The sequence below is a fragment of the Gorilla gorilla genome, chromosome 2 (genome assembly GCF_029281585.2).
Source record: "Gorilla gorilla gorilla isolate KB3781 chromosome 2, NHGRI_mGorGor1-v2.1_pri, whole genome shotgun sequence".
NCBI lineage: Eukaryota > Metazoa > Chordata > Mammalia > Primates > Hominidae > Gorilla > Gorilla gorilla.
The window spans coordinates 47,048,483-47,066,822 of record NC_086017.1 but is presented as its reverse complement, the minus strand read 5'-3'; the positions used below and the strand labels follow the sequence as shown (position 1 = coordinate 47,066,822).

At 39.0% G+C, this 18,340-nt stretch overlaps 1 protein-coding gene across 46 annotated transcripts in view; it reads left to right on the top strand.

Annotated features, from left to right (window-relative positions):
* Window positions 1-18,340, top strand: part of LRRFIP2 (LRR binding FLII interacting protein 2) — a 125,824-nt gene that overhangs the window by 12,021 nt on the left and 95,463 nt on the right. For 36 of the 46 annotated variants that reach the window (XM_004033828.5, XM_055381259.2, XM_004033827.5 and 33 more), the window contains one exon: window positions 15,353-15,497. In XM_004033828.5, coding sequence (XP_004033876.1) covers window positions 15,408-15,497 — 90 coding nt within the window. In that variant the 5' untranslated portion in view covers window positions 15,353-15,407. Of the gene's footprint in view, window positions 1-9,606; window positions 9,718-15,352; window positions 15,498-18,340 lie in introns of all 46 variants that reach the window. The other 10 variants (XM_055381258.2, XM_055381231.2, XM_055381255.2 and 7 more) reach the window with 2 other exon arrangements.

The window sequence follows — 18,340 nt, the reverse complement described above, 5'->3', positions numbered from 1 at the left end:
ATTGTTCTTTTGTATTTCTTCACTATTTCATCCCACTTTCCCTCCCTGCAACATTCCAATTTTGAAATTTTAAATCAATAGTTGGTGTTTTCATTATAAAGAAATAAATATTGTTTACTGATCAGCCATGTAGTATATCATACTTGTTTCCTTTCTTGTTTAACTTTGTTTTTTCAGGGAGTTAAAATTTGCCTTTTACATTTGCATAATTTTCTGTTTACCTGTTGCTTTCCCCCTAAATGCGCCAACAGATTTTTCAAGAGTCTTTATCTATCTGTGTATCTATCCATCCATCCATTCTAGCTTATAACATCAATTTATAAGCTATAAAATGAATTTATTTTGCATAAAATAATTAGTTGTGGACTATAGAGAAATATAAAACAAAAATACAGTTTTAGGAAGAAGAATACATGAACACCTGTGGTCTCACTACCTAGGTCAAGAAATTACATGTTACATTTATCCTAGAAGTTTCCTCAAGATATCCTTTAATGGCACCCCCTCCCTCCCAGGAAATCACAAGCCTATTTTAACATATTACTCATTCTCTTGGGACCATTCTCTGCTCAAGCCTGCAATATCCTCCATGTCCATACATGTATTTTTGGCCAAAATGTTTAATTTTGAAAAACCAAAAAGCTCTACTACCTCTCTAAGTCTGTTAGTCAGGATAGGCTGAACTACTTTAATGAATAATTACCAAGTCAGTGGTTTTTAACACAAAATTTATTTCTCACTCACATCTTTGCTGTGAGTTGAAAAGCAGTGACAGAGTGGTGGTCTGTTCCACAGAGTCATTGAGGGACTCAGGCTGCTTTCAGCTAGTGATTCTACCACCCCCTGGGGCCTCAGAGACTTTGAATTTCCTGCATCTGGCTGGCAGATGCGAGGACAAAGAGAGGGACTGTGGTAGATTGCATGGAAAGTTTGATGGGCCAGGCCAGGATGTGGTATACATCAGTTTTGTCCACATTCCACTGGCTAGAACTGAGTCAAATGGCTACACTTAACTGCAAGGAAGGAAAGGGAAAACGCCTTGGTGAACAATGAGCCAATCTCTGCCATGGTATGTATCCCTAAGAAGTATATCATTTTGTTTTGGAAAACTGAATAGCAAGCATCAACTGAGGCTGTGAAAGGAAAGGTACATACTGCTATTAGATGAAAGCTCTCAGAAGATAAGCTGAAAAGAGTCTTCCTTGATCCTTTTTGGATAAGTCATTGGGAAAGTTTGTTATTGAGTCTGGAGAAACACAGGCTCCCCACAGTCAGGGAATCTGGCAAAACTAAAGTGTTTACAAGATACTACGGTAAATATCTAGAAGAAATGTGATTGGGAGAGTAGATTGCTCTATGTGGTTTTGCTTCTAAGCTAAGCTTATCACGCTCTAGCTCTCAAGAATAAGGAAAAGCAAAACATGTCTGTGCTGTGAAATAAGTCTTCAGCCCATCTAGGCTCCAGGAACTTCATCAACACGGGGTCAAGACAAACTAAATTCCAATGAAAACCTGGACCAGGCACATCTCATGTTAAATGGATGTGCCCCAAAGGCTGTGGGGATTTTGGTAATGACAGTCCTTCATTATGTCTCTTGAGTCATATTGTTCCAATCTGTAGCTTTCTTTCTGAGATACACCTGTCATTCTTCTGGAGATTCCCTTTTGCCCCTCTTCTGTGTTTGATTTATTTCCTGTATGCTAAGTTTCCCTCTCAGTTGGTTTTTCAGTTTTACTTGCTGAAGCCTATCTTCTAGTAGCTTATTGACAAAGAGTGTAAAAGAGGTAAATTTTTGAGACCTTTCATGTCTGAAAATGCCTTTAATAATCAAGTATGAAAAAGAGGGATTTGACTGGTATAGGCTACTTATAGATTGTCTATAATTTTCCTTCAAGAGTTTGAAGGCATCACTCTTATCATCTTCTTGTTTCCAGAATTACTTTTGAAAGTCTTGAAGCCATTCTTAATCTTTTATGTGTGGCCTGACTTTCCTACCCCGTGGAAGCTTGTAAAGTCATCTTTGTTCTCGTTGTTTAAAATTCACTAAGATATACCTTGGTGTGAACTCAGGACTTGTGTTGAACACTCTGGGCCCTTTTAGTCTGGCACCTCATGTTCTTAACTTCTGGGAAGTTATTTTATTAATAATTTATTTTTGTTTTTTCTCTCTCTCTCTTCTTTTTTTTTTTTTTTTTTTTTTGAGACAGGGTCTCACTTTGTCACCCAGGCTGGAGTACAGTGGCATCATCATGACTCACTACAACCTCAACCTTCTGGGCTCAAGCGATGCTCCCGCCTCAGTCCCCACCACACCTAGCTAATATTTGTAGTTTTTGATAGAGATGAGAGGAGGTTTTGCCATGTTGTCCAGGCTTGAACTCCTGAGCTCAAGGGATCCACCTGCCTTGGTCTCCCAAAATGTTGGGATTACAGACATGAACCACCATACCCAGCCTGTTTTCTCTTTCTCCAGTTATTTGAACGTTGGTCCCTCTGGACTGATACTTTAACCTTATATATTTTTCTCTCTTATTTTCTACCTCTTTTTTTTTTTTTTCTCTGTTTTCTGTAAGACTTCTTGAACTTTATTTCCCAACCTGAGTTTTGTAAAACTAATTTTTTTATTGAGGTACTACTCGTGTGTCATAAAATTTACCCCTTTAAAGTAGTGACCTTTTCAGTGGTTTTTTAGTGTAGTCACAAAGTTGTGCAGCCATCAGCCCTAATTCCAGAAGGTTTTCATTACCCCTGGAAGGAAACTTCATACCATAGCAGTCACTCTCCATTTCCTCTTTACCCGAGACTTTGTGGAAAGCACTAGTCTGTTATACTTTCTGTCCCTATGGATTTACCTATTCTGGACATTTTACATAAATGAAGTTATTCAATATGTAATCTTTGTGTCTGGCTTTTATCACTTCTCATGTTTTCATGATTCAACCTTGTTGTATGTAGCACGAATCAATACTTTATTCCTTTTTTATTCTTTCTTTCTTGAGACAGTCTTGCTGTGTTGCCCAGGCTGGATGGAGTGCAGTGATGCGAGCTTGGCTCACTGTAACCTCTGCCTCCTGGGTTCAAGCGATTCTCATGCCTCAGCCTCCCAAGTAACTGGGATTACAGATGTGTCCCACCGTGCCTGGCTAATCTTTGCATTTTTTTTTTTTTTTTTTTTTTAGTAGATGGGGTTTCACCATGTTGACCAGGCTGGTATCCAATTCTTGACCTCAAGTGATCCACCTGCTTTGGCCTTCCAAAGTGCTGGGATTACAGGCGTGAGCCATCATGTCAGGCCCAATATATTTGTTTTTATGGCTAGGTAATATTCCATTGTATGGATATGCCACATTTGCTTATCCATTCATCAGCTGATGGACATTGGAATTGTTTTCACTTTTGGCTGTTAGGAGTAGTGCTACTGTGAATATTCCGTTACAAGTTTTTGTGTGGGCATAAGTTTTCAATTCTCTTGAGTATAGAGTGGAATTGATGATTTCTGTTGTGTTTTTAATTTCTACTGTCATGTTTTAATTTCCAAGATCTTGTATTCTCTGAATTTTTTTTTTTTTTTTTTTGAGACAGAGTTTCACTCCTGTTGCCCAGGCTTGAGTGCAATGGCGTGATCTCGGGTCACTGTAACCTCTGCCTCCTGGGTTAAAGTGATTCTACTGCCTCAGCCTCCTGAGTAGCTGGGATTACAGGCATGTACCACCACGCCCAGCTAATTTTGTATTTTTAGTAGAGATAGGGTTTCACCATGTTGGTCAGGCTGGTCTTGAACTCCTGACCTCAGGTGATCCGCCTGCGTCAGCCTCCCAAAGTGTTGGGATTACAGGTGTGAGACACTGCGCCCGACCCTATTCTCTGAATATTTTAATAGCCCCTTGTTCTTGTTTCATGGCTATAATTTGCCTTAATTTTCTGAAGATATTAATGATGGTTATTTTTGAAGTTTTCTTCTCCCTGCGTAGTTTATTTTCACTAAGTTATTCTTCTGAGTTAGAGGGTTTTCACAGACTTCTTGGTTTGAAAGTAGGTGGGGTTGGTCAATTTTGACCTCCCTCGAAGAGGGGTATATATTTTGGTAGCAGGATGGGTGATTTAAAGGGGGCTGAAGCAGTCCCACATTTCAAAATGCATACTTTCACCTAAGCCCACACTTCCTACTCCATCCCTGTTCCCATTGCTTACCCTTCCCTTCCCCAGAGCCCTTTTGTCTTCTAGAACTTCTGGTATCCTGGAGAATAGGAGATGAAGTTGAAGCTGAGGTAATAGCCTAGCAATGGAAAGGGGACCTGGAGGTCTAACTACTTAATTAAAGACTTTTAAGTGAATTTTTTTCTTTTTTTTTTTTTGTGCGCATAGGGCTTACTCATTGGGCTCAAGCAATCGTCCTGCCTCAGCCCTGCAAGTAGCTGGGACTACAGGTGTGAGCCACTATGCCTGGCTAATTTTTGTATCAAAACCCCAGCTGCCTTTTTTTCCTCCCCTTCTTTTTCTTTCCTTTTTTTTTTTTCCAGAAATTGAGAAACTCAGGCTGGGTGCAGTGGCTCACGCCTGTAATCCCAGCACTTTGGGAGGTGGAGGCAGGTGGATCACCTGATGTCAGGAGTTTGAGAACAGCCTGGCCAACGTGGTGAAATCCCATCTCTATTAAAAATACAAAAATTAGCCAGGCGTGGTGGCACATGCCTGTAATCCCAGGTATTCAGGAGGCTGAGGGAGGAGAATCGCTTGAGTCAGGGAGAAGGAGGTTACACTGAGCTGAGATCGCACCACTGCACTCCAACCTGGCCAACAGCGAGACTCTGTGTCAAAAAAAACAAAAAAGAGAAAGTAACAAACTCATTCTAAAATTTATATGGGAATGTAAAGGGCCCAGAATAGCCAAACAGTGTTAAAGAAAGAACAAAAAATTTGGAGGACTCACTTTTTCCAATTAAAAAATTTACTGCAAAGCTATGTGAATCAAGATGGTGTGATACTGGCATAGGATAGACATTTAGCTCAATGAAATAGAATTAAGTATCCAGAAAGTAAACCCTTACTTTTATGGTCAGTTGATTTTTGACAAGGGTGGCAAGGTAATTCAGTGGGAGAAACAATGGTCTTTTCAACAAATGATGCTGGAACAAATAGATATCCATGTGCAAAAGTGTGAAGTTGGATCCCTGCCTTATACCATATATGAAAATGAACTGAAAATGGATCATGGACCTAAATATAAGAGGTAAAACTGAAACTCTTAGAAGAAAATGTAAAAATAAATCTTCATGGCCTTGAGGTAGGTTTCTTGGATATGACATCAAAAGAAGCAACAAAAGAAAAAAATGGATAAATTGGACTTCTTCAAAATAAAAACTTTTGTGCTTCAGAGTACCTTCTCTCTGGTCTCTTTACTTTTATTTTCCCAGTATTCTCTTTTGCCTACTTAGAAGGCAGTGACAGTGCTATATAAATAGTGCCTTGCAAATTCTCAGTAAATATTTGTTGAAAAGGGAAAAATTAAAGGTATGTGATAGGTTTTACTTTATGAAAATTTCTAGCTTTAGAGCCTCCTTCATATTAATTGCATTTTTTTAAATTGAAAAATTATATCCTTGTTACATGTGTTCCCATTTCCCTTATTTTTTGTTTCATCTTGATTCTTTGGTTCTTTGCTACCTAGGCTTATATTGTTCTTTCTAATACTTCTAGTCTTTTCCTGTTTTCTGCTTTATTTCACACTTTTTTTTTTTTTTGAGAGGAGTTTCGCTCTGTTACCCAGGCTGGAGTGCAGTGATGCGACCTTGGCTCACTGCAACCTCTGCCTCCCAGGATCAAGCAATTCTCCTGCCTCAGCCTCCCAAGTAACTGGGATTACAGGCATGTGCCACCATGCCTGGCTAATTTTTGTATTTTTAGTAGAGATGGGGTTCCACCATGTTGGCCAGGCTGGTCTCAAACTCCTGACCTCAAGCGATCCACCTGCCTTGACCTCCCAAAGTGCTGGGATTACAGGCATGAGCCACCGTGCCTGGCCTGTTTCACACTTTTAAGTGTTTCCTACTCTTAGCAATATGTAATTGTTGGTCTCCCTTTCTTTTATACTCTGATTGTATGTCCATACATCTCTGAGATACTTTAAAAGGTATCAAGAAAGGAGGCTATTTGAATGGTACTAGAAAGTGGTTTGCTTCTCAGAAAATACGGATAAGTGAATTGTTTAGTCTATCTTCCTAATTTGGGTTCTGCACAGTTGATGAAATAGTATAAAGATTTATGTCCAACATATAGCCCATTAATGTTCATTTATAGAATAACATAACTACCAAGTAAAGAAATGGAACCACTGGCATGTTATATGAAGGGAGGAAATGGAAAGATTATCAGTTGTGTTGGAGATACGAGGATAGTGGGTAGTCAAAATATGATACTTTAAAAACATTTTTGATAATTCTTAGGACAAATGACTATAAAAGTAGGAGAAATAATTATATAGGTTCTCATCCTTTGTAAGCATTTCTCTTTATAAAGTATGAGTTTAAGTTAACCATTATAGTTTCTAATGTTCTTCTGACATTTAGTTTGTGTTTAGCATTTGCCTTTCCTTGTTTTGCCAAGTTCTCCAGTTTTGCCTGTATATATTTTTTTCATTTTGTACTTTGCCTCAATTTCTGAATGTACCTTCTATATTCTTTCTGTAGGTTTTGCTAATGATTTATTCATTTTATGTAACGATCTCATTTAGATATTTGCAGGATTGATGTCTTTAACTGTAATCCCTCCCTCCCTCCTCTTTTCCCCCCTCTCTCCTCCCTCTCCTTCTTAATTGTCTTCCTCTCCCTTTCCTTTCCTTTTTTTCCTCTTCTGGTTGGGGCCATTTTCTGCCTGCCCATAGTCTTTATTTTATCTTACTTTTTTGAGACAAGGTCTCACTCTGTCATCCAGGCTGGAGTGCAGTGGTACTGCATCCTCTACCTCCTGGGTTCAAGCAATCCTTCCACCTCAGCCTTCCAAGTAGTTGGGACTACAGGTGTGTGCCACCATGCCTGGTTAATTTTTGTGTTTTTTGTAGAGACAGGGTTTCTCCATGTTGCCCAGGCTGGTCTTGAACCCTTGGGCTCAAGTGATCCGCCTGCCTCAGCCTCCCAAAGTACTGGGATTACAGGCATGAGCCATGGTGACCTGCCATAATCTTTATTTTGTTTGTTTGTTTGTTTTGAGACGGGGTTGCACTCTTGTTGCCCAGGCTGGAGTCCAATGGTGCAATCTTGGCTCACTGCAACCTCTGCCTTCCAGGTTCCAGGAATTCTCCTGCCTCAGCCTCCCAAGTAGCTGGGATTACAGGCATGTGCCACCACGCCCAGCTAATTTTGTATTTTTAGTAGAGATAGGGTTTCTCCCTGTTGGTCAGGCTGGTCTTGAACTCCCAACCTCAGGTGATCCGCCTGCCTTGGCCTCCCAGAGTGCTGGGATTACAGACATGAGCCACCACACCCCGCATAATCTTTATTTTTAATGTGTATGTAACTACTAGGTTTTCTTCAGTACTATGATTACCTCTACCTTCCTTTTCTTTTCCACTCTAGATTTTTAATTGCAATTCCTAATTCCCATGCCTTTTTTTCACCTAGTCATCCATACTTCTTTTTTTTTTTTTTTTTTTTTTTTTTTTGATACTGAGTCTCACTCAGTCGCCCAGGCTGGAGTGCAGTGGCGCAATCTTGGTTCACTGCAAGCTCCGCCTCCCAGGTTCACGCCATTCTCCTGACTCAGCCTCCCGAGTAGCTGGGACTACAGGCGCCTGCCACCACGCCCGGCTAATTTTTTGTATTTTTAGTAGAGACGGGGGTTTCACTGTGTTAGCCAGGATGGTCTCGATCTCCTGACCTCATGATCTGCCAGCCTCAGCCTCCCAAAGTGCTGGGATTACAGGCATGAGCCACCGTGCCTGGCCCTAGTCATCCACATTTCTTAAGCAGTTAGTCTTTCCCCAACATTTTATTATAAAAAATTAAAAAAATTTTTTTTTTAAAGATAGAGTTTCACTTTGCTTTCTAGGCTGGTCTCAAACTCCTGGGCTCAAGCAACTTGCCTGCCTCGGCCTCCCAGAGTGCTGGGATTACAGGTGTGAGCCACCATGCTTGGCTGATGTTAAAAAATTTTAAGCATAGCCCGAGCATGGTGGCTTTCGTCTGTAATCCTAGCACTTTGGGAAGCTGAGGCAGGTGGATTGCTCGAGCCCAGGGGTTCAAGATGAGCCTGGCTAACATGGTGTAGCCCTGTGTCTACCAAAAATACAAAAATTAGCCAAGTGCAGTGGTGCACGCCTGTTGTACCAGGTACTTGGGAGGCTGAGGCAGGAGAATCGCCTGAGCCCGGGAGGCTGAGGTTGCAGTGAGCCAAGATCGCACTATTGCACTCCAGCTTGGGAGACAGAGTGGGAGAGCCTGTCTCCAAAAAAAAGACTTTTTTTAAACATACAGAAAAATTGAAAGAGTTGTGCTGTGAACACTCATGTACCTACCATCTGGATTTCATCATTTTATCTTTTGTTGTTGCAGTTTAAAGTAGCAGATCTCAGTACACTTCAACCCTAAATATTTTAGCATGCACATGATTGGCTAGAGTTTAATATTTGTGTAGAGGACTTTTTTCTTTTGAGGTAAAATTTACATAGAACAATATGCAAATATTTTGAATAGAACATTTAATGATCTCTATCTTCTGTTTCAAGTCACTTGTATTCTACTAAGAGGACTAGCATAACCATTGTAAGGCTGCACTCCCAAAACTTGGCAGTTTTAGAAGTAAACTTTGAATACAAAGTACCTTAAAAATTTCTCCTTTTTTGTTTTTATTGTATACATGTGCTAGACAGCAAAATGATTATAGTCAAGGCATTTATTTTTTCCAAATTGTTCTATACTATAGCAGAAACTCTTAGCATGGTTTAATACTATTAGACAGTGCATGCTGGAGGAAATCGAGGATATTTTTGTTTAGTTAAAAGTATGAAAAGGATTGCTTTTTTTTGTCAATTTCACAAGCTAAATATGCAAAATAGGTAGTTAATTCAAAATGCTTTAAATATTTATGGAGTGCTTTATAGTTTATTAAGTGCTTGGATTTTTCTTAATTCATTTGAGCTTCACATTAACCATGTTATATCAATGAAACTGATAAAGAGATGGAGGCTTAGAAAGTGGGGAGGGTAACACAGCAAGTGGTAGTGCAATCAGTTGAACTTGGATCTTCTCATTTTAAGTTTTGTCAAGTGGCAACAACTGCAATCACACTAAGTCTTTAGTTCAGGGACAATTCCATATACTGGGATTTGTTTATGAATAACTATGAAATGTTTTCTTGTGCAGACTAGTGTTCACTGTAATGGCAGCTGTGATGCAAAGACATACTAGGACAATATTTTGAATTCTCCATGATGCAATACTTAGATATAAAAGAACTATCTATCAGGATCCAGATTAGGCACAGAATTTTCTAAGTGTCCTGTATTTAGAATGTGACATACTGATGCTACATGCACATTCTGTTCTTACAAAAGTGGACAATATCATGATTGAAGTGCCACTTTTACTGTGGCAAAATGCCTATTGTTTCAGACGTATATTATATAAGAAGCTCATTGGAGAAGACAAAGCCTTATTGAAATATCTGTCTGTTTTGGAAGGTTTATATTCCACAAGATCCTGAAGATACTTTCCTTCTTTTCCGTAAGTAGACAAATATGTCATGACAAAACCATCTGGGGAAAATCAGCTTGACGCTATGTGGGTAAAGGACTTGACAAAAATACAGGCAGTTTTGTTCTTATCAATTGAGGAAAAGGTTTAGTTCTTTAAGTTGTTTGATACCACCAAGGAAACACTGGAAGGAGTTCATGTGCTCCTGAAGAAAAGTGTTCTTGAGGAAACCTTAGGGTAGAAATTTACTGCAAGTCCTTTAGGATCAGAAACAAAATAATCTATTTAAGGTTTCCTTTGAGTCTACATTCTCAGTTTTGTCATTTTGTTGAAAAGTTTCCCACTGGCTATGTTAAGAATCGTATTCCTTTCAAGGTTTCCTCCATCACTGATACAGAATGACCTGGAGTTACTAGAAAATAGATTGCATGAGAACTGAAAAACCTTTCATCTTTCCTTCTTTTTTTTCTTTTTTGAGACAGGGTCTCCCTCTGTCACCCAGGCTGGAGTGCAGTGGTATTATCACGTCTCACCGTAACCTTGACCTCCCTTGGCTCACATAGTCCTCCCACCTCAGCCTCCCAAGTAGCTGGGACTACAGGTGTTCGTCAACATGTCTGGATAATTTTTTTTTTTTTTTTTTTGTAAAGACAGAATTTCACCATGTTGCCTAGTCTGGTCATTTTTCTAATATTGGTAAGGAAATCTGCCTACAGGGTCCAAATAATACAGTTCTTTTAAAAGTACTAGGTTAGCCTTTGAACTAGGTAGTCCTTGATCTGCATCATGTGAACTGAAAAAGGTAATTGGACCTGGCCAGTCAGTCATATAAAAACCTAGGTGCTCTCTGTAGATATGACAAGAAGAATAAGGAAGATAGACAGGAAGTTCTTCCTATTTCCTGCTTATCCTGTGCTGCTTTTTCCTGTAATCTCTTTCTCAGGGCTGTCTATTCTGGAGCTTGTTGAAACCATTTTGTTTGGAAGCAATTTTAAGAAAGAATAATTTTTTACATAAATCTGTGGTCCAGGAATACTCTGGCAGGTCTAAGGCATAGGCATTGTTAGTTGAGAAAGAAAGAAAATGGATCATGGGGGTAGAGGAGAAAGAAAAGAAAGAAGTACATTCAAAAGAATGCTACCAGAAGTGGTTTCAGATTAGTGTCTCAGTAGTATGACATATTATGTTTAATTTTGATGTGATCCAGTTGGGGACTAGTTTATTTTTTGAGCCTTAGATTGGAATGTTTTTATTTTTATTTATTTATTTTTTGAGATAGGGTCTCACTCTGTCACCCAGGCTGGAGTGCAGTGATCATGGCTCACTGCAGCCTTGACCTCCCAGGGTCAGTCAGTTCTTGCACCTCAGCCTCCCAAGTAGCTGGAACTACAGGCATGTGCCACCATGCCTGGCTAATTTTTTAAAAATTTTTCTAGAGACACTGTTTTGCCCAGGCTGGTCTCAGACTCCTATGTTCAAGCAATTCTCCTGATTCAGCCTCCCAAAGTGCTGGGATTATTAGATGTGAGCCACCACGCCTGGTTTTGAAATGCATCTCTTTTTCCTTAATGCTATTGAAATTTTAGAGAATTAAGAAAAAATGCATCCATAATCCTATCTTCCTAAAAAAACCACTGTTAAACTATTGATATACTTCCAGCCAAATCTGTTTTTATTCTCTAATGATTTTTATGTGTCTGGAATTAGAAAATGCTTACATTTTTGTCTCCTGCTTCTGTGAAATATCTTTCATTGTGTCCTTGGAAAGCTGACTGATGGACAAATATTGGATGATACCATAGTGCATTCACTAAATTGTCAATCTAGTCTGAAAAGGAACATTGCATTGCATGTTGCTTATTTTTAGTAGGTGGCTAATATTTGCATACACCATTACCATTTTTTTAAAAATTTCATTTCGGTCATGTGGCTCATGCCTGTAATCCTAGCACTTTGGAAGGCTGAGGCGGGTGGATCACCTGAGGTCAGGAGTTTGAGACCAGTCTGGCCAACATGGTGAAACCCCGTCTCTACTAAAATTACAAAATTAGCCAGGTATGGTGGCACACACATGTAGTCCCAGCTACTCGGGAGGCTGAGACAGGAGAATCACTTGAACCCGGGAGGCAAAGACTGCAGTGAGCCAAGATCATGTCACTGCATTCCAGCCTGGGCAAGAAAGAGCGAGACTCCATCTCAAAAAAAAAAAATTATTTCAATAGTTTTTGGAGTACAGATGATTTTTGGTTATGTGGGTAAGTTCTTTAGTGGTGATTTCTGAGATTTTAGTGCACCTGTCACCCAAGCAGTTTATGCTGTACCCACTATGTAGTATTTTATTCCTTACCCCGCCGTCCTTGCCCCCACCACCAAGTCCCCAAAGTCTATTATATCATTCTTATGCCTTTGTGTCTGTATGTTTTAGCTCCCAATTATAAGTGAGATCATATGTTACTTCACTTACAGTAATGGCCTCCAGCTCCATCCAAGTCACTGCAAGAGACATTATTTCATTCATTTTTATGGCTGAGTAGTATTACATGGTGTATATATATCACATATTCTTTATCTGCTTGTTGGTTGATGAGCACTTGGGTTTTTTCCGTATCTTTGCAATTGTGAATTGTTTTGCTATAAACGTGTGTGTGTATGTGTCTTTTTCATATAATAACTTCTTTTCCTTGGTAGAGACCTAGTAGTGAGATTGCTGAATCAAATGGTAGTTCTACTTTTAGTTCTTTAGGAAATCTTCCGGCCAGGCCTGGTGGCTCATGCCTGTAATCCCAGCACTTTGGGAGGCTGAGGCAGGCAGATCACCCGCCTCCTGAGGTCAGGAGTTCGAGACCAGCCTGGCCAACATGGCGAAACCCCGTCTCTACTAAAAATACATAAATTAGCTGGGCATGGTGGCATACGCCTGTAGTTCCAGCTACTTGGAAAGCCGAGGCAGGAGAATTGCTTGAACCTGGGAGGCGGAGGTTGCAGTGAGCTGAGATTGTACCACTGCACTCTAGCCTGAGTGACAGAGCGAGACTCCATCTCAACAAAAAAAAAAAAAAAAGAAAAAAAAAAGAAATCTTCATATTGTTTTCCATAGTGGTTGTACTAGTTTACATTTCCACCAGCAATGTATACACTGTTACTATTTAGGTAAGTGAATAATCTTTAAAATTATGCTAAAGATGATTAGAGACCTCTGAGAAAACTTTTCTGTCCTTATCAGGAGTTGTTCTGATTTGTATCTGGGATATATCAGCTGCTACATTAAGAAGTACATTTTTTCATGTTTCCTTTTTTTTTTTTTTGAGATGGAGTCTTGCTCTGTTGCCCAGGTTGGAGTGCAGTGGCGCGATCTCGGTTCACTGCAATCTCCACCTCCTGGATTCAAGCGATTCTCCTCCCTCAGCCTCCCGAGTACCTGGGATTACAGACATGTGCCACCTCGCCCGGCTAATTTTTGTATTTTTAGTAGAGATGGGGTTTCGCCATGTTGGCCAGACTGGTCTTGAACTCCTGATCTCCTGTGATTTGCCCGCCTTGGCCTCCCAAAGTGTTGGTATTACAGGCGTGAGCCACCATGCCCAGCTGGTGTTTCCATTTTTAAATGAGTTCTTAATAATCATATCCAGATATGTCTTCTCTAGTGAAGTAAAAGTAATAAACCATCATCAGTCTTTATTCTGGTGGACAGAATAACAAGCTAGCTCTGATGAATGAGAAATGGTGTCAGATAAGTTGGGAATGTCCTGAATCTTTATTGGAGAAAACTTTTTGGTGGAATAGTTCTGCTTTATTTAGCCGGAATCAACTAAATTCCAGTACATTAAAGTCACTTAGAATTTCAATATAGCCAATTGTGTTAGGACAGACTTACTTGAGAATTCCTTTGTGATTCATACTGTAATGAAATTTTGCTGGTTTATTTTGTTAAAGCAAGTCAAAATTTTTTTAAGTTACAGAATATTTAGCTAAATGAGCTATACTTCTTAGCAATGTGTATAGAAGAAAAGAGGGCATGAAATTTGGGTTGCATTCTTTCATGGTAATCTTTAATCTCAAATACCATCTAACCAAAGGTTAGATGGTCTTTTTCATCCTTATTATTTAATCCTGGTGGATGGGTTTTTCTTCTTCCTTTTGTTAAAATAGGCCTAATAAGTAATAGTAACAGGTTCATAGATATATTCTTTTTTTTATAGTTCGAGAAGGAGTTTCCCTCTTGTTGCCCAGGCTGGAGTGCAGTGGTGCAACCTTGGCTCACTGCAACCTCTGTCTCCCAGGTTCAAGCGATTCTCCTGCCCCAGCCTCCCAAGTAGCTGGGATTACAGGCATGCACCACCATGTCCTGCTAATTTTGTATTTTTAGTAGAGATGGGGTTTCACCATGTTGGTCAGGCTGGTCTTGAACTCCTGATCCCAGGTGATCCACCTGCTTTGGCCTTCCAAAGTGCTAGGATTACAGGCATGAGCCACTGCGCCTGGCGATATATTCTTAATCATTTGACTATATCAGTTTTCTTCATCACTGTACCTTTAGCACCTCCTATAGTACCTGGTAACAACAGACACTTAGGTATTTGTTACATGGACAGTGTTGGTTATTGTTAATTGCAGAGTAATAAACCTTCATTTTTTCTTTTATATGGTTGTGGGGTTTTTTTGTCTGTTTTTGTTTTTTTTTGAGTTGGAGTCTCTCTCTGTCACCCAGGCTGGAGTCCAGTGGCATGATCTTGGCTGACTGCGACCTCCACCTCCTGGGTTTAGGTGATTCTTGTGCCTCAGCCACCGTAGTAGCTGGGATTATAGGCATGCGCCACCATGCCCGGCTAATTTTTGAATTTTTAGTGGAGATGGGGTTTTACCATGTTGGCCAGGCTGGTCTCGAACTCCTGGCCTCAAGTGATCTGCCCACCTCAGCCTCCCCAAGTTCTGGGATTACAGGTGAGAGCCACCATGCCTGACGTTGTCATGGTTTAATTGGAATTTTTCTTAAATTACACTAAAAAGCAAAGTTACTTTTGTAACTATAAGGCTTAGTAGTAAAACCTCTTGAACATTTTCTTCTAAAAGTTTAGGCTGAATAACTTCTGAAATGTTTTTCATTCTGGGATGGAAATTGGTTTTAGAAATAACTATAGTGATTTATTTATTTATTTATTTATTTATTTATTTATTTATTTATTTTGAGACAGAGTCTCGCTCTGTCTCCCAAGCTGGAGTGCCGTGGCGCAATCTTGGCTCACTACAACCTCCGCCTCCTAGGTTCAAGTGATTTTCCTGCCTCAGCCTCTAGAGTAGCTGGGATTACAGACATGCACCACCCTGCTCGGCTAATTTTTGTATTTTTGATAGAGACAGGGTTTCACCATGTTGGCCAGGCTGCCCAGCTATAGTAATTTTAAATGGTTAAGTAGAATTTCTGCTGATGGCAGCTTTCTGAGGCTAATATTATAATACACACAGGTTGCTGTGGGTAGCATAGTGAAAAGAAGTAGGAGTTTTAGTAATTAGTATAAAATTAAATATTCTAAAATTTATTGCAATAATTTGGTAGTGGGAAGAGGTATTTGGTGACTAATTTCTCTGTTAAAAGTGAATATATAAATGAGCATGAAAATTGCACAAAGAGAAATACCTTAAATTATTATGTTTTTGTTTACTTCAGGGCTGAAAACACAGTTAAATCACTTTCAAAGTTAAAAGACTATTAAGAACACAAGATGGGGACTCCTGGTTCTGGAAGGAAAAGAACACCTGTGAAAGACCGATTTTCTGCAGAAGATGAAGCTTTGAGTAACATTGCCAGAGAGGTATGTTTGGTAAATCCCCTCTCAACACTGAGTTGCACAGATGTATTGTAAAAATGCCGATTCGACAGAGATATAGACATTTACTCATTGAACTAGTTTCAGATGTTTATTATGAGCAAGATGTTATAGCTAGTCTCTAAAATAGTGTGTTAGAATAAAATATAGTTGGATATTATCAACAGAAATCAAATATAGAGATGAATCTCTGAACAACACATTTTATTTGAGACAGTAGAATTGTAATTTGGGCATACACACAGACTGCATTGGTCTTTGGTATGTCCAAAGAACAAAGAAAAGATTGAGGTTTTTATTAGAGAAATGTTATGCATTGTTTTGAAAGAAAATGCATTGGCACTAGCGAAGTTTTTGGGAGCTGGCATGCTCTGATTTGTGAGTGACTGTGGTAGGTAAAACTAGTCTTAGAGTTATAGCAGTTCATTTCCGCAGCTACTAGGTAAAACTGATCTTAAGGTTATAGCAGGTCATTTCAGCAGCTGGCTTGCCAGATAATCCCTGGGCAGGTGCTTGTGCCCTAAGTGCTTTTCTTTTCCTTTTCTTCCTCCCTCATCTCATGACTGTAATTTAATTGGGTATGACAAGATAATTCCAATTTATATAATCAATTTTCACAATATCCAGTGCATCCAAAATTAATTTTTCTTTATATTTTTGTGGGTTACTTGAGTTCCATGTACTTGTTATAATGTATTGAAATTTATAATTAATCTTTCGAATGTAAACTTAGGATAATTAGAATGTTGAAGATATGATGACTATATTATAGAAATACTCATTGGGCTATGCAGTTAATATGCTTCAGACGTGGTGTGTAAATGTTGATGGAAACAATATTTCATGTCGGTTCAGATTCAGTGTTTTATTTTTTGAAACATTGCAGTGGAATTTTTATGTTTAATTCTGTTAGCTGGTAACAGAACTTCTGGGGCAATTTTGTTTCAGTTTGTTGTAACTCAGAAAAAAGAAAAAGGGAAGGGGCGTCACCTATTGAATCACTGGCAACGTTTCCTGCTGTATATTGGAAATTTAAGATGACTGCCAGCTGGGATTTCTTACTTAATTGCCAACTTTGTTTCAGACTCTATCTGCAACTGCAGACTGACCATAAACTAATATGGTATAAGAGTTGCTTAGAGCATCATTAAGAGCATCATTAAATTATATTCTTTTGGTGAGAATTATTACCATATCACTTCCTCTTTGTTATTAGTAAATAACTTATTTAGGAATAGTGTATTTCCTTTTGACACATTACATACCTTTTTGATCCAGCTCATTGTTATGATTTTCCTTTTGGAAGCTGCTCAGTTAGCTTTTGAATTAGAAGTCAAATGCTGTAGGAGGCTATTTGTAGCAAAGGAAAGTTATTACCTAAAACCTGATAAGAAGTTGTGATATTACTATAACAAAAATACATTAAAAATCAATGAGAGCGTTTGGGTTGACTCCATGTCTTTGCTGTTGTGAATAGTGCTCCAGTGAACATACATGTGCAGGTATTTTTATAATAGAATGATTTATATTCCTTCAAGTAATGGGATTGCTGGGTCAAATGGTATTTCTGGTTTTAGGTCTTTGAGGAATCACCACACTGTCTTCTACAATGGTTGAACTAACTTACATTCTCACCAACAGTGTAGAAGTGCTCCTGTTTCTCCACAGCCTCGTCAGCATCTGTTGTTTCTTGACTTTTTAATAATCACCATTCTGACTGGCGTGAGATGGTTTCTCATTGTGGTTTTGATTTGCATTTCTCTAATCAGTGATGTTGAGCTTTTTTTCATGTTTGTTGGCTGCACACATTGCTTCTTTTGAGAAGTGTCTGTTCATGTCCTTTGCCCACTTTTTAATGGAGTTTTTTTTTCTTGTAAATTTGTTTAAGTTCCTTGTAGATTCTGGATATTAGACCTTTGTCAAATGGATAGATTGCAAAAATTTTCTCCCATTTTGTAGCTTGTCTGTTCACTCTGATGATAGTTTCTTTTGCCTTACAGAAGCTCTTTAGTTTAATTAGATCCCATTTGTCAATTCTTACTTTTGTTGCGATTGCTTTTGATCATGAAATTTTTTGCCTGTGCTTATGTCCTTAATGACATTACCTAGATTTTCTTCTAGGGTTTTTATAGTTTTGGGTTACATTTGAGTTACATCAACTCAAATGCCCATCAGTGATAGACTGGATAAAGAAAATGTGGTACATATACACCACGGAATATTGTGCAGCCATAAAAAGGAACTATATCATATCCTTTGCAGGGACATGGATGGAGCTGGAAGCCATTATCCTCAACAGACTAACACAGGAACAGAAAACCAAACACTGCATGTTCTCACTTATAAGTGGGAGCTGAACAATGAGAACACATGGACACAGGAAGAGGAACAACACACACTGGGGCCTGTGGAGAGGGAGCACAGTGGGGTGAGGGAGAGCATCAGGATAAATAGCTAATGCATGTGGGGCTTAATACCTAGGTGATAGCTTGATAGGTACAGCAAACCATCATGACACGTGTTTACCTATGTAACAAACCTGCAGGTCCTGCACATGTATCCCAGAACTTAAAAATCAGTGAGATATTTTTCAGTTAAAAGATTTAAAAATGAAAACATAGATACGACTTTACAGTGAGTGATCTTAACTGTTTGCACAAATGAAGCATTTTGGAAACAACATAATTGTAGTTGAAATTTGAAACTACCCAGAATGTTTCCTTTCAAAATTGTGGGGATTTACCCAGATTTCTGTAAGGGAGGAAAATGCCACCACCTTCTAGTCTCCTTTTGTGTTGTCACTAAGTATTTGAACTTTTTTTTTTAAT